This window comes from Octodon degus, unplaced genomic scaffold (assembly GCF_000260255.1).
Source record: "Octodon degus isolate 3935 unplaced genomic scaffold, OctDeg1.0 scaffold00035, whole genome shotgun sequence".
Taxonomy (NCBI): domain Eukaryota; kingdom Metazoa; phylum Chordata; class Mammalia; order Rodentia; family Octodontidae; genus Octodon; species Octodon degus.
Genome location: NW_004524611.1, coordinates 5763926 through 5779446, shown reverse-complemented (window position 1 = coordinate 5779446; position 15521 = coordinate 5763926). Strand labels below are relative to the sequence as shown.

The window sequence follows — 15521 nt, the reverse complement described above, 5'->3', positions numbered from 1 at the left end:
AAAAATAAATAAATAAATAAAAATTTTAAAAAAAGAAAAAAAATGGAAATGGAAAGAAGCAGTCAATGCTCTAATTAGCTTCATCTCCTTTTTTCAATTGTTTGTACTTTTTCTTTTCTTAATTTCTTATACATTGCTCCAGTTTTTTCTTCTTCCAATTTTATATGTATATATCTGATAATATGAATAGCTGGTTGTAAGACAATACCATGTATTACAGCAAATACTGTGAAATTCATATTACTTTGTTAAATAAAATTCTGTATGAGTTGTCAAAAAAAATAAATAATTAAAAAAAAAAAAGATAGCTCAGTGGTCTAAAGTGCCTGGTTGGGCAAGCTTAGGCAAGGGCAGGGATCATGGTTTGATTCCCCTGTACCACATGCCACGCCAGCCCCACCCCAAAAGCAAACTAAAGGGCTGAGCCAGCCACAAATGAACAACAACAACAAAACTGAGACAATCTCATTAAGTTGCTAAATTGCTCAGGACGGGCTTGTACTTGCATCCTCCTGTCTCAGCCTCCTAGTGCAGGGATTATAGGTGTGCAGCAGCATGCCCAGAGATTGGGATGTTGAAGGAGGATGGAAGGTGAGCCTCTCCTTTGCTCCCTACCACCCCTCTCCTGTTCCACATTCCCCGGGGACTCACCTGGTAGAAGGCGTGGAAATTCCTCTCTCCCACGTGCTGCTTGAGCACCCTAGACTGGGGAGAGAGGGGCCCTGTGTGAGTGTCCCCTGGTGCAGGACGGAAAGGAGCCGCACGGAGAGCCCAGCTTTCCCGGTGCAGGGCCAGGCAGGGTCTCAGCCAGCCACACCCCCCATCCGGCCCTGCTTCTCAGCCCGGCCACCTTCTCCAGCAGGTAGCTGTGGATGTGTCCTCCGACGGGGTCCCCCTTGAAGTCAAAGTTGATGTCCATGTACTTGCCGAAGCGGCTGGAGTTGTGGTTGCGGTTGGTGCGAGCGTTGCCGAAGGCCTCCAGCACACAGGTGGATTTGAGCAGCACGTCCTTCACCCTGTGGACAGAGGGGCCTGGCTCCAGCAAAGAACGCCTGGCAACCCTCCTGCCTCAGCCTCCTGAGTGCTGGGACTGCAGGCGTGCATGCCACACCTGGCTGTTCTGTGGCCAGCCTCCTCCTGGTCCCCATCCCACTTCATCCTTGGGGCCCTTATACGGCCCAGCCCTGCTGTCTGAACCCTCCTCTCTGCCCTGGCTCTGCAGGAGCCTCCACCTTCCCTCTCTGCAGCACAGAAGCTTGGGCTGAGGCTGGCGCTCACCTCTCCACCTCGGCCCTCTGGCTGGGGTTGGTGACGGCCGCAATGTACTGCATGATGTGCTTGCTGGCTTCTGTCTTCCCCGCTCCACTCTCTCCTGCCAGGAAGATGGGAGGTGGACACGGGACTGGGGAGCCTGGGCCCCATTGGCATAGCTCCCGCCCCTATGACCCTCCTCTGTACACAGCTCGCGGGGGGGGGGTACCTGAGATGACGATGCAGGTGTCCCTGGCCCTGCGCTTCATAGCTCTGTAGGCAGCGTTGGCCACGGCATACAGGTGCGGTGGCCGCTCGTAGAGCTCACGGCCCTGGTACCTGGCAATGGCCTCGGGTCCATACAAGGGCAGCTGCTTGTAGGGGTTCACAGACACGAGCACCTCGCCAATGTAGGTATAGATGAGGCCCTTCTCAAACCTGGGCACAGGGGGTCAGGCCTCAGTGCCCCCGAGGCTGTAGGCAGTCCTCCCAGGGCAGGTATCAGGGGGTCAGTGCCCCCCAAGAAGGGCTGAGGGGTGGCAAGGGTCTCCACGGTACCACTGGGGGCAAACTGAGTCACTGAGAGCTATCTCTGCCAGGCGTGGACTGTGGGGTACACACTGCTCTATGGGTGTTCTGAGGTCCAAGCAGTCTGGACACCCATGCCCCAGAGGGTCTGGGCTGAGGTGGTGGCTGGGGTCCCCAGGGGGCTCCGTGCAGAGAAGGCTGCACCTTGGCTGCTTCCTGTGTCAGGGCTTGGGCGGGAACCAGAGCCGGAAGGGGACCCGCCCTGCCCCACCCGGCGGCAGGGAGAGGTCGGAGTGACAGCCACGCTCCTGGTCCCACAGCCTGCACCTCTCTAGACTTCCCCATCCTTCCCTTCACAGCCGCCGAGGGGCTGAGTGTGCCTCTCTGGCTGCTGCCCTGTCCCCAGCCCCAGGCCCCTGGGCTGTATGGGACCCGCCCTTCCCCAGCAGCCTGTCCTGTCCTGGTTCCTCTTCCTCTCTGTCTCTGACACAGAGGCTCCCACCCTCCTGTGAGCAGTGTGACCCGCAGCAGGTCATAGAGGTCCTCTCCTAGCTCAGCAGAGATGACACAGCCTTCTCATGGGTGGGTGGGGGGAGGATGGTGTGTGCAAAGCTCCGAGGGAGCCAGGTGTACTGGCACATGCCTGTAATCCCAGGATTTAGGAGGCTGAGGCAGGTGGGTTGCCTCAAGTTTGAGCCCAGCCTGGGCTACATAGTGAGTTCAAAGGCTGCTTGAACTACACAGGAAGACCCTGCCTCAAAAATGCAAAAACAGAATGTACCAAGCTGTTTCTCCTTGGTCAGATGGCTTGGCCTCTTGATTTCATGTTTTCTGGGGCTTCTGGTCCCTAAGCTGTCCCTAGAGAGGTCCCCAGCACACAGAAGTCTTCTTGGGTGCCCAGCTCTGAGCACGGCCACCTGGTTGCCTGTGCCCCAGTGCCCAGAATCCTTCCTGCCTGCTGTTTGCTTTCTTCAGTGACACTGTAAGCTCCAGGGTCACTTGTACTGGCCATGTCCTGCAGCCCAGGACCCCCTGAAGCCAAGGTTCCCTAACCCTGGCAGGCCCAGGGTGCCCCCCCGCCCCCCGCTTGGTCTTTCATTTCCCAGGACCGAGGCTAGTTCCATGTGAGAGCGCCTCAGGTCTCTTTCTGTCTCTGGGGCAGGGCTTGGGGACACTGCCCTGAGGGTCCCTCCCTATCTTTCACAGGAAGGACGGGATGACACCAGGGCATGGAGTTGTGCAGGGGGCCATCGCTAACTGCAGCCACTGTGTCCATGGGTTGAGGAGCTCAGCTTAGCCTTCAAGGTGGGTGAGTGTGTGCCGCCATCCATGAGGAGGGGGACAGGACCCACGTACCGACTCTGGTGTCCTGAGTCTGTGAGGAAGGGGTGGAGGAAGAAGGAACTGGTGCCGTTCCCCAAGCTACCTGAGCTGCAGGTTCCTCATGAAGTCCTCCATGGTCACCTGGTCCAGGAGCACGAAGTCTGGCTTGCCGCACTCAGGACCTTCATGGTCGTCCATCCTGCTGGCAGGAAACACCGAGGCTGGAGTGCCGACCTTTGTGTGCAGGAGCAGAGGGGAGGGGAGCCCCGGGAGGCCCGGCCCCTGCCATACAGAAAGTAGGAAGTGGGTTTGGGCTCGGGAGGGGTGGCCCTGCTTGCTCACTGCTACTATTACAGGCTGCCCTGGCAGCTTCCTGTGCCTGCGCCGGCGCCCCTGGAACCTGAGCCCCAGGTCCTCCTGCCCTTGCAGGATAGAAGGCTTGCTGAGCTCCTGTCCCACCCTGACTACTCTCGGGAGTCATTTGGAAGCTTGAAAGATTTCTTGACACGGTCGCGGTTATCCAGCTGTATGGGTAGCTGTCTCATCCCCGAATCGGGGCTTACGTACATTGTGCTTTAACGCAAAAATGAAAAGGAGCCAGGAGTGGTGCCGCATGCCTGTGGGCCCCGTGCTTGGCAGGTTCAGGCGGAGGATCGCTGAGTGTGAGGCAGCCTGCACTACCGCGTGAGACACTGTGGTGCTGCTGCCCGGGCTGTGGGAGGGGACCACCTCAGGGACTCACCGTGCTGCGTCTGCAGCCCAGAAGCCGTGGAGAGAGGCCCTCCCAGGCCTGCTGTGCCCATCCTCTGCTCTGCTCCTCCACCCTCATGGCCGGTCGCAAGGGTGTCACCACAGGGCTCACAGCCCGCAGCCTGTGGCCATTGCGCTGTAGATGCAGCAGCAGTTTACGAACTGTCCCCACTCCACGTGGAGTGGGGTGTCTCCCTTTCCTCCCCCATTTAGAGGCTGGAGGGCAGATGCAGAGTCCCAACCCGTGTTACTCATGTGTCACCTGGAAATTTGTATCCAAACATCCTTTAACAATCATTTCAGTTTGGTGTGGTGGTACACGCCTGTAATCCCAGAACTAGGGAGGCTGAGGCAGGAAGATCACTGTGTGAGGCCAGCCTGGGCGACACAGCAAATCCTTGCCTCCAAAACAAAATAGAACAAACACTAACAATGAAAAACCAATCATTTTATGTTTTTTTAAAATTTACATATTTTGTACAGGATCTCACTACACAGCTCGGACTTACAGTGATCCTCCTGTTTTCAGCCTCCCCAGTCCCTGCGCTTGCCTAAACAGGTGCTTAGTCTGCTGAGCTATCTCGCCAGCCCTCACCGCAATCATTTTAATCATTTTACTTGTTAGGTCTTAAATTGATGATGCAAAGTTATTTGTCTCAAAAATGCCCAACAGTGGCTGCATGCCTGACAGAATTCGGGGTATCCAGGCATCTGCTGAAACGAGGCACCATTAATGACTGGAAGAAAAAACAGATCTAGAAACGGGGCTCCCCTTAGATGGACTCTCCAAGTTTCATCCCAACGTGGCTGGGGGTCCCCACCCAGGGCAGCGCTTGGGCGGGTGCTTTTGGAGGGTTTTCCAGTTGCCGTCCAGGCTGGGCCTCTGCCACTCTCAGGTCCCTGTGCGGTTTCACTTCCCCAGCTCTCGGGGACCCACGCAGACCCCAGGTTTGTCTAGTATTTTTTTTAAAAGAACTGACGTAAAGAGTTTAAAAAACCTGCTGTGGTTGAGTTCCAGTAAGACCATAGAAGCATCACGTTCTGAGCTTCAAAAAATCTTCACCTGTCATGAAATATTCGTTCGTTTTTTTTTTTCTTTAACCACTTACAAACCTCAAGCCCTTGCTTACTTAGCTCAGACTGGCTGTGGGTGGACATTGAGACTGGTTGCCACGCAACCAGGGCAGAACCCCAATCACAACTGTGCCTGCCCCCTGCCTGCTTGCACAACCGGGCCCCGCACGTTGCCTCATTTGATCCCTAAGACCCACATGGTGGCGACTTTGACCCCATTTGTCTCCCAGCTACTGGACCAAGGTTGACAGATGACGTCACCCAGAAAATCCCCCTGGTTGCACGAATGCCTGGTCCTCTTCTCAGCTGGCAGCGTGGGGCACTTCTCGCAGGGCATTGTGAAGGACAGTGAAGCGGGCCACCTCCTTAGCCTAGCACTTCCAGGGTGCTGGAGAAACCCTCAGCGCCCCTATTCTGCTTGTAGCTCGTTTCCAGGACTCCCTTGCCCCCTTTACTGCATGACTGCTGTTCCTACCTTAGCCTGCCAAGTGCCGGGATCACTGGTGTATGTTACCACGCCCGTTGTGGTACCAGAAATTGAGCTCAGGACCTTGTGCCTGCAAAGCAGGTGCTGTGCTGCCGAGGTGCACCCTCGCCCTGCTGCTGTCTTCTGAGGCAGGGCCTCACTGCGCGCGCGGTCAGGGTGGCCTGGAGCTCCCAAGGCCAAGCTGGACCCTCAAGCCAGTCTGCTTTTTAACCTTTTACATTTTCATTAGCACTTACCCTGCTGTGAAATTCTACAATCCCACTCACCAGAAAACCCAGTCTGGCAGCACCCCTACATAGCTGAACCAAAACTGAGGCCTGCATTTAACTTTTACTTTGCCTGAGAACATACTCTTGGCTCAATTGTGGAGAGTCCCAAGTCCCCTAAAAACCCTGCAGGAGTGCCCACGTGACTGCCATTCGCTGCAAGTCAATGGAAAGCCACGACCTTCTCCTCAGCAGCTGGGTCAATGCTCTGCCCACTGCCAGCCTCACCACCAAGCTGGATGGCGCAGGCCCACCAGCACTGCCCTCTTCAGCAGAAACCAGAGCTTTCTGGGGCAGATGCACACACCAAGGGCTCCGTGTACCTGGATTCTGACAGACAAGGCCAAACTGTCAGAGAATAACAAAGTGTCGGATCAGCCAGGGGCCAGGTGTCGCTGGAACTGTCCCCACCCTAGCCACTTCCCTTAGTCAGTGGTGGCAAACCTAATCATACATATATTTTTTGATTTTATATATTTGACACAGGCTCTCACTACACAGCTTGGACTTGTCATTCCCTGGTCTCAGCCTCCCCAGTGGTGGGATTACGAGTGTGTGCCACCACATCCGGTTTCAGTGGCAGGCTCGGGTCAGGGCCAGCAGGGATGAGGTAGTGGGGATCAAACCCAAGTCCTTGTGCTTGCTTAGACAGGCACTTAAGACAGACTGCTGAGCTATCTCTAAATACAAAAAAAATCCAAAAACGCTGCCCAGCATGGTGGCACATTCCTATAATTCCAGCATTCAGGAAAAGTTCTTTTATTTTTATTTTTTTTGCGGAACCGGGGATTGAACTCAGATCCTTGCATTTGCCAGTCAAGCGCTTATCCTACTGAGCCATCTCCCCGGCCCCGGAAAAGTTCTTTTAAAAGTTGTTTTTTTCTGAACTACAACCTCACAGGGAGATGGCTCAGTAGAATAAAGCGCTTAGCGCAAGGGCCTGAGTTCAACCCCCTGGTTCTGCCAAAAAAAAAAAAAGAAACCCCACCAAAAACCTAAAACCTCAAAAAATAAGTGAAACCTCAGTGTTCGGGCGGGGCTGCAGTGCTGGCTGTATGCAGGAGGAGGACTTAGGGCACTTCAGTGTGGCACCTGGTATAACAGCCCCACCCCCACGGGTGCCCTTGGTGCCCACGCATCCATTTAGAGGCTGGAGCACGCAGAACAGAGGAAGGCATACACTTAAGGTCGTATTTATTCAGCAGCCCTTCTGTTCAGAAGATGGCCCAGAAGCAGGGCCAGACCCCGTATTCCCGAAGCAGAGATGGAAGGCCCGAGCAATCACACCAGCAGCAGCTTCTTCAGTATCCGTGGTGTCACCTGTTAATGGGAGTTTACAAACACTATGGGTGTGCTATGACACACCAAGGGGGAGGCTGTCATGAGCTCCCACCTCCAGGGACGGCAGCCACGAGCTCCTGACCCATCCCAGGGACAGCACCGCCGCCAAACCCCAGAGGGGCACACTTACCCTGGACGGCCCTACAAGGATCATCTCAGGTCTCTCCTAGCCTCGGAGTCCTGGCACCGCTGCAGCAGCTTCAAGCACCAGCAGCGGCCATCACCGAGCCAGGTGCGAGCAGGGACGGTAGCTTGCCCGCTTCACAGATGCTGGTGGAAAAAAAAGACTCCTTGATTCACAATAAAACACAGGAGAGTCACAGCAAAAGCAGCCAGAGCCCCAGGACTTAGCACCTGTCAAGGCCCAGGTGACGACAGGGCAGGAGGAGTGCAAGTTCAAGCCCAGGCAGCCCAAGCAACTTAATGAAAATAATGAAATAAAATTAAGATCCGAATGCAGACCTGTGTCCAATGCCCAGTACCCTCCACACACAGAGTAATGAGGCACAGGGCGGCCAGTGAGTGACGAAGAAACTGGAGACTGAGACGGCTTCCCCAGTGCCAGACCCAGCGACTGCTCCTGAAACTGAAGGGATGGAAAGGTAGCTGGAAGCCCTAACCTCCAAGACAAGGTGGTGGGCAACCCACTAGGCCCGCTTCTGTCCCTTTCTCGGGCAGCTCCCCCCCCCCCGCAATCAATATTTTCTGCTATTAAACTGTTGTTCCTAAAATCATTCTTCAGTTCTACACGAACTCATCCCAGATATCCTTCAGGTTGGGAGTTTCATTCCACTCTATCATTTGGAGGTCTTCCACAAGATCACTGGGGGAGGTTAAGTTTGCTTTTGTTTCATAAACTCTGGATTGGAACTAGTTTAGGTAACAAATTTTTTTTAATTTAATTTAATTTAATTTAATTTATGTGTGTGGCCAGCTCAGCCCACCAGGGGGCGGGGCTGGCTGGCATGTGGTGCTGGGGGATTGAACCGCAGTCCCTTGTGCTTTGCTAAGCTTGTTCTAAGTAGGTGCTTTAGACCACTGAGCCATCTCACCAGCCCTAGGTAACAAATTTTTATGCTTAAAATTTTGGTACATCTTTGCTCATTGCGTATATTTTGTTCTGGTGTGCTATAAGGCATGAGAGTTCTGTTTTTATAATGGGAACTGAACTCAGAACCTTGTGTTTATCAGGCTGAGCTACGCCCGTGGACATCTTATTACTGTTTTGTTCTTGTCTACATTGCATTTGAATTGCTGAATTCACAGGTAGTCCTCGACAGTAGCGCTAGGGAGAATAACGTTAGAGCGCCCCCTAGTGGACTGTAATATAAACTTCTGGAGAAAAAAAGGTGACCTCATCCACCAGAAAAAGGATGTGTGTCCCTTTTCAAGCCAGCCCACCCCTCAAGTCCTGGAACAGCTCTTGCACCAAGGCAAGAACACAAAGGAGTTTCCTTCCCATTCTAGCTTCCTCCCACGGCTGGCATCAAGTCTTCACCTGCAGTTGCTGGTCGGGCAGCCCTGGAAACACCGTTCTGAACGTGGGCTCATGAGCCTTGGAGCCCACACTGCTGCACCAGGATTCTTTAAAGACTCAGCTCCCAGAGGCCGGGGAGATGGCTCGGTGGAATAAGTGCTTCCCTGGCAAGCGCAAGGGCCTGAGCTCAACCCCCTGCAAAGCCGTGCCAACGCGCCAAGATTTTCTTGCTCTGGTTTCTGTCAAGGCTGCCTACCAGCAACCTTTCAGGCAGAGCCACCGTGATTTGCTACTCTGGTTCAACCCCCCACTTCCTTTGAAAGTCTTGTAAAGCTTCTGTTTTGAGGATATAATAAATTTTACACTGAGCCCAGTTAACACTCAACAACTTCCTGTGCTTTTATGCCAGCCCTGCCCTGAACATCTGCAAAGACAGCTACGCCGTTCGGATCTACCCAAGCCACTGGCCACACACGGTTGCTGAACTCCGGAGATGGTGCTAGGTGAACAATATGCAGTGGACCTTACATTTTATTTGCTTCGAACTTAACCGTGTGTGCCACGTGGCTGCCACACCGGGATGTAGCAGATCCAGAAGGCAGTAGACAACTGTCTGAAATTTCTATAACCTTGCTCTGGATAGAGCAGGGCAAGGCCTCAAACCGTTTCAAAATTGTTCTAGCAAGCACTGTAGGAATGCACAGGGTCACCGCAGACCCCAGCACGCTGGAGGCTTGCTACCCACACCCACCCAAATCCCACACACGGCAGCGATCCCCCAACTGCAGCGAGAGGAGACCCGAGCGGAACTGGGTGTGTGGAGCCTGCTTTCCAGAGCCCACTGCTGCAAGTTTCTCCGCAAAACAAAAAATGTTTGTTTGTTTTTGCTACAATGTAGACCAAACAGCAAGAGTGGATTCAGTGAGGACGTTTCTCACGAAATTCTGGTTCAGACGAACGTGGGGCGCGTTCCAGCAAGGTGGACGGGGCCTTCACACCGCGACTTACCGGGTCATCTTCCAGCAGAGCCGCCCCGCAGTCGGCCCCGCCGCTCCGTGGGACGGTCCACCTGGCCGCGACGCCCACCTAGAAGGCCACACACGCCGTCAGCTCCGGCCTGCGCCTCCTCCCAGCCACCGCCTAGCTCCAGCCCTGAAGCGCCCGAAAGGCCGCTCTCGGGGCGAGTCTCCCACGAGGTCCCCAGTCCCATTCCCTCAGGGAAATGGTGGCATTTCCTCAAGGTTACGTTATCGAAACCCCCATTCTTTTCAAGCTGAGACCCCCCCGGAAGTCTGGCCCAGCCGTGGCGAAAACGTGCACGGTGCGCTCCAGCCCCTCGGGAGCCCCATCCACGGCGGCCCGACCTCCCTCCACCGAGCTCCGAACGTCCGGGACTCCTACTTGGGATCAAGAAGGAACGGGTGCTGCCTGGGGGCCTGATGGCAGCGGATGCCGAGAACCCGGGAACCCGGCTCCGAGCACCGCACCGCGACACACCAGCTCCCGCCATGGTGCGATCACCGACAGCGCGGGCGCCGTGACGTCATCGCGCAATCCCGCCCCGAAGCCGTACGCAGGCGCCGCCTGGTCTCCTTCGGCGGACGGCGTCCTCGGGGGCGGGGCGCGGCGCGGCGCGCGGGCTGGGCGTCTTGGGCTGCACCGCGGAGGGTCGGGGCCCGGGCCAGCCTCGGTCGAGGCCGGACATCAGGATCTGCTTGTGCGCTCAGAGGGCATTTGCCGCACTCTGTGCCCCCAGAGCGACCCGGAGCCCGGGGCTGTGCCATCTGCGCAGAGACCATAGGGAGCCGGCAGCACAGACACCCCGACACCCCGACACCCGGGTTGGGATCTGCGCGTGGCGTCCCAGAGGAGACGCTGACTGCGGGAGGCCCAGACGCAGAGTCCTGGGAAGGGACAGGAGCCCCTGTGGGCGCGGCGGGATCTAGCGTAGCAGGCTGGAGGCGGTATGGAAGACATCGTGAGCTGTAGGCAAGATCCCTGTGAGCTTGTAGTTTCAAATTTTAGCCCAAGAGCACGTAACATCCTTCAGGTGTGCTAAGGTCAAGAGCCCATATAAAGTTTTTTTTTTCTTTTGTAATCATTTATTGATATATTTGGTATAGGGGCGCTCTATGCGGCTCGGACCCGTAGTGATCCTCCTGCCTCAGTCTCCCCAGCGCTGGCATTGCAGGCGTGTACACCACGCGCGATCTCGGTGGCCTGCACAGCGTTGGGGCCGGTACTGCATGTGGTACTGGGCTTGAATCCAGGTCCTTGCACTTGCCATACAGGCACTTAGACCACCGAGCTGTGTCCCTGGACCCCCAAATAAATAATTTTTTTTCTGTATTTTAGGGAAGGGTCTACAGGGTGTTCAGGGTCTCACTCCTAGATCGGACTCATAGTGAGTTGCCTGTTTACAGCCTCCCAGAGCTGGGATTGTAGGCGCGCACCACCACACCCAGTCTCAATTGCCAGCTCAGCAAGCCCAGGTGGGGCCGGCACAGCAGGCCCAGAGATCGAACCCGCGGCCCTGAGCCTTCTTGTAGGTGTTTTAATCCACTGAGCTATTTGGCTGGCCCTAAAGTTTATTTTTTTATTTTTTTGGTGGAACCGGGGATTGAATTCAGGTTCTTGTGCTTGCCAAGCAAGCACTTATTCTACTGAGCCATCTCGCAGGCCCTATTCTCTTTCTTTTCAAATATGTGCATTTTAAAAATAAATAGCCTGGGCATGATGCCATATGGCTGTAAACACAGCACTGGAAAAGCAGAAGGAGGAAGATTACTACAACTTCAAGGCCAGCCTGGGCTACATAGCAAGACCCTGTCTCAAAAAGAAAAAGAAAAAAAAAAAGAAAAAAAGAAAGAAAGAAAGAATAAAAGGGGGCCGGCCAAATAATTTAGTGGATTAAAGCACCTGCAAGCAGGTGCAGGGGCTAGGGATTCCAGCCCGGACCTGCTGTGCAGGCCCTGCCCCTGATGAGATGGCAATTGAGACTGTGGGCCTGTAATCCCACCTCTTGGGAGGCTGCAAAGAGGCAGATCACTACGGAGTCCGATCTAGTAGTGAGACCCTGAACACCCAGTAGACCCCTAAAAAAAAAAAAAAAAAAAAAAAAAAAAAGGAGAAAGAAAAAAGGCCAAATAAGCTTATGCCTAAATAGTTCCTGGCTGGGAGCTTATCTCTTGGAAATGTAAATGTCAAGGGACTCAAAGCCCAATCATTGGATTTCCTAACTTGTCACTTGACTCCAATTTACAAAACCCACCTAATGTGATGAGTTGTATCCACATAGCCCTATAGAGGGTGACTATCTATAACCCCTTCAGCGGGTTGCCTCTAGTAATGACACCACATTATTGAGGCAGGAAATTAGGACCTGGCCAACTGGCTTGAGAAGAAGATGGGACTTGTTACCAGAGTGTGGCCTTCAGCTCCTTCAAGAACCGCAGGCACTGGGTGGCTGCAGGCCTGGCTGAACCTCCTCTTCTGTTCTCAGCCACAGCACGGGGTACGAGAGCGAGAGCCACATGACGCCCATCCTCTGTGGTGCGCAGTACCGGATCCACACGCACGGCGTCTTTCGCGGCATCCAGGACGTGCGGCGTGTGCCTGGCGTGGCCCCCACACTGGTCCGCTCAGCCTCAGAGAGCAGCGAGAAGCGGCCCTTCATGTGTGCCTACCCCGGCTACAACAAGAGGTATTTCAAGCTGTCCCACCTGCAGATGCACAGCCGAAAGCATACGGCGAGAAGCCGTACGAATGTGACTTCAAGGACTGTGAGCGGAGGTTTTCGCGCTCTGACCAGCTCAAAAGACACCAGAGGAGACACACAGGTGTGAAACCATTCCAGTGTAAAACTTGTCAGCGAAAGTTCTCCGACCACCTGAAGACCCACACCAGGACTCATACAGGTAAAACAAGCGAGAAGCCCTTCAGCTGCCGCTGGCCCAGCTGTCAGAAGAAGTTCGCGCGGTCTGAGCTTGTCCGCCACCACAACATGCACCAGAGGAACATGACCAAGCTGCAGCCGGCGCTCTGAGCCAGACGGCTCTGTGGCCAGGCGGGAGCACAGGAACCACTTCCAGATGTGCGTTGGGAATTCTTCCTCCCTCGCTTCTCAAAGGACTTGGATTCAACCCGCCTGTGTCCAGCTTCCAAGGCCCCCGGCAACTGGATCCCACCAGTTTGCAGGAGGAGCTGCTTGGTTGGCCCGGAGGCCTGGAGCAGCAGCAGCCTGGCAGGTGGTGAAAAGCCCAGCACCACCTGGCTGGGCTCTTCAGCTGTGAGAGCGAGTGTGATGATGTCCCCCTGCTCCTTGTAGCTCGTCTTCCCTAGGAATGGAGTGGCTGTGCTGCTTCCCATCCCAGGATATTCATAGGCCAGGGCATGCATATGTGTCTGCTAATGTACCTTTGTGTGGTTTCCATTTATTAACAGCGACAGTGAGAAACAAGTCCATGAGGCATGGTGGGTGGGTCCCAGCCAGCCTCCTGGGGGCAGGCGGGCTGCTAACCTGGGGTGCAGGGGCCTCCTCTGCCAGGCAGTGTCGGGCTCCTGTGTCCCATGGAACTGGGAAAAGCGTGGGGCTGAACCAGTACCTCTGTACAGAAACAAACCCGAAAGACCTACTGCAAGGCAGTCTGCAGGCTGACGGCTGCGCGGCGTTCGAGGAAGCTGCTTGAGGAGTGAGGAGCCTCACACAAAGAAGTGGGACACACTTGTCATTTGTGGCACCCTTAGAGTGTGCAGACCACACTGGCCACGTGCTTTCAGGTTGTAAAAATGTAAGTGACTGAAAGGAAATCAGGCCTCCAGGACCCTGCTGATGAGACCTTTTCTGAGTAATTTAAGTGACCGGGTCCACGCGTGTACGTGTAAAGACTTTTGATTGTGGGCAGGCATCTAATGGTGGTCAGGTGCGTGTGTGTGTGAGCATGTGTCGTTTTGGTTTTAAGGGCAGGAGTATATTATTTACCATTGCTTGAAAATACTGTGTAAATATAGATCTGATGATGGTTTCCTCTTCGACAACTAAATTAGGAAGTATTTAAACCCTAGGGCTTCCCTGTCGGGCGCAGTCTACACGTGTTGGTGACACTTAACTTGTAACCTGCATTCTCTGTTCTGATTAAAGTCTCCTCAAAAGCAAAAAAAAAAAAGAAAAAAAGAACCGCAGCAGGTTTCTGAAAGGATGGCCTAGAGCTGACCTCAGCCTGAGGAGTGGGAGATAAGAAAGATGGCTGCCACTGGGCCCTTGCCCACTGTGCCCTCTGTCCCAGTGGTCTGTCCTCACTCTGGGGAGAGAGAGAGAGAGAGAGAGAGAGAGAGAGAGAGAGAGAGAGAGAGAGAGAATGAATATGTATAATGATTTGTGTCTGGTTGTCCCCCTAAAGCCTCATGCAGTTGTGTCTGGTTGTCCCCCTAAAGCCTCATGCTGTCATGGGGCAGACTTCCAGAGTTTGTGATTAACTTTTTTTTTTTTTTTTTTTTTGAGGTACTGGAGATTGAACTCAGGACTCTGCACTTGCTAGGCAAGCACTTACTCTACTGAGTTATCTCCCTGGGCCCAAAAGATGAGAAGGATTTTTTTTTGGGGGGGGGGCTGGCTCTGGATGCCTTAAGGGTGGGTCTGGTAAGGCAGGAGGATGTGCAGTATCCTGGACGGAACCACAGTATCCTGGCCTGACTGCATTTGCATAAGCAGGCACTTAAATGACTGAGCTAACCCGCAGGCCCCCATGTGATTAATTCTTGATCCACTGGGATTATGGGTGTGAGTGCTGCTGGGATTATGGGTGTGAGTGCTGCTGGGATTATGGGTGTGAGTGCTACACCCATATTGGGGCAGACAGCGTGGATGCCATTTAAGGGAGACAGACTTGCTCTGTGCAGCCCTTGTTGCTGCTGCTCCCTTTGCTCACTCTGCTCTTTGCTGCCGTCAGGAAAGGTTGCTCTCTGCCATGTGCCTCGGAGCCAGCTGAGTATGGACTGAAACCTCCAATAACTGGGAGCTAAATAAACCCTTCTTTCATTTTGGTTGTGCATATTGTTATGGGTCACTCAGAATAGGAACCAGATCAGCCAGATTGGAATTTGGAGAGCCTTTTATTACTGAGCTCAGGGCCCCCATCAGCTCTCATGCAGGAGAGGACCGAAAGGCAGCTAGCCCAGGAAGCAGGGGGCTTTTAAAACATGAAACCACATTCTGTTTCGTAAACAAATTCATTGACAAAACAATGCTTTCAGGGTCATTGTGACCACTACCCAAACTAAATTTCCTGGGGCTTTTAGTTTCTGGTTATCTTGCACCTGCAGGCAATCATGCGTAGCTCAGGGTTACAAGAAGTTAAATCCCATTTAGTTTCCTTAGGAAGCCATCTCTGTAATCTAACTTTGTTTACAGGGATTGGTTAGGGAGGAATTTTATCTAGCAAACAGCAAGTAACAGCCACTATTTTCTAAGCAACTTAGAATAGTGGTGAGTATACATTTACAACAGAAAGCACAAGATTTACATTTATAATCTAAAACGAGTTGACCCATTATATTATTTGTCCCAGCAATGAGAGAAGAGTAGCTGAGACAATATATGTATATATTTTCTTTTCTTTTTTTGGACAAGGTCTCATTGTACAGTTTAGGTTGGCCTTGAGTTCACTATGTAGCCCAGGCTGGCCTTGAACTCACAGTGATCCTCCTGCTTCAGCCTCCTGAGTGCTGGGATGATCAGCAGTCATCCCAGTTATACATATAACACCCAGTTATATTTCGTTTCTTTTCCTACTTATAAAATATGTAAAATCTTACTTAACTTTTGTGTTTGTTTTGACCAATTATTTGTTCAGGACAGAAAGAACCTAGAAACTGCCTCTAGGAGGAGACTCCTATACCCTAAACTTCAGAAATGTTATGGTTTAATGCTTAATCAGAAAATTATTGTTTCTTCTACATTTGTGGATAAGTTTTCTGGGCAAGAGAATGAGAGTTGTGCTTTTCATTTCCTTTCTTTCTTTCTTTT

At 53.3% G+C, this 15521-nt stretch overlaps 1 protein-coding gene, 2 long non-coding RNA genes, 1 other non-coding gene and 1 pseudogene across 4 annotated transcripts in view; 1 reads left to right on the top strand and 4 right to left on the bottom strand.

The window, feature by feature from the left end:
- Myo1g (myosin IG) overlaps window positions 1-3359 on the bottom strand; it is a 12635-nt gene extending 9276 nt beyond the window's left edge. Inside the window, exons 1-5 of the mRNA XM_004630357.2 lie at window positions 3206-3359; window positions 1481-1689; window positions 1279-1372; window positions 851-1016; window positions 652-705 (exon numbers count right to left, since the gene is read on the bottom strand). Coding sequence (XP_004630414.1) covers window positions 652-705; window positions 851-1016; window positions 1279-1372; window positions 1481-1689; window positions 3206-3300 — 618 coding nt within the window. The 5' untranslated portion in view covers window positions 3301-3359. The remainder of the gene's footprint in view (window positions 1-651; window positions 706-850; window positions 1017-1278; window positions 1373-1480; window positions 1690-3205) is intronic.
- Window positions 3360-6856: 3497 nt separating this feature from the next.
- On the bottom strand, window positions 6857-7521 carry LOC111816595. Its single transcript, XR_002820952.1, has 2 exons — window positions 7151-7521; window positions 6857-6999 (listed from the first exon to the last, which is right to left on the bottom strand). It is a non-coding gene; the product is annotated as an uncharacterized LOC111816595 (long non-coding RNA).
- Window positions 7522-7544: 23 nt separating this feature from the next.
- Window positions 7545-10020, bottom strand: LOC111816594. The gene is made up of 3 exons (XR_002820951.1): window positions 9899-10020; window positions 9506-9583; window positions 7545-7606 (listed from the first exon to the last, which is right to left on the bottom strand). It is a non-coding gene; the product is annotated as an uncharacterized LOC111816594 (long non-coding RNA).
- Window positions 9105-9237, bottom strand: LOC111816611. The gene has a single exon (XR_002820972.1). It is a non-coding gene; the product is annotated as a small nucleolar RNA SNORA9 (small nucleolar RNA).
- A 443-nt stretch (window positions 10021-10463) lies between the features above and the next one.
- LOC101581396 lies at window positions 10464-13185 on the top strand (annotated as a pseudogene).
- Window positions 13186-15521: the final 2336 nt, after the last annotated feature.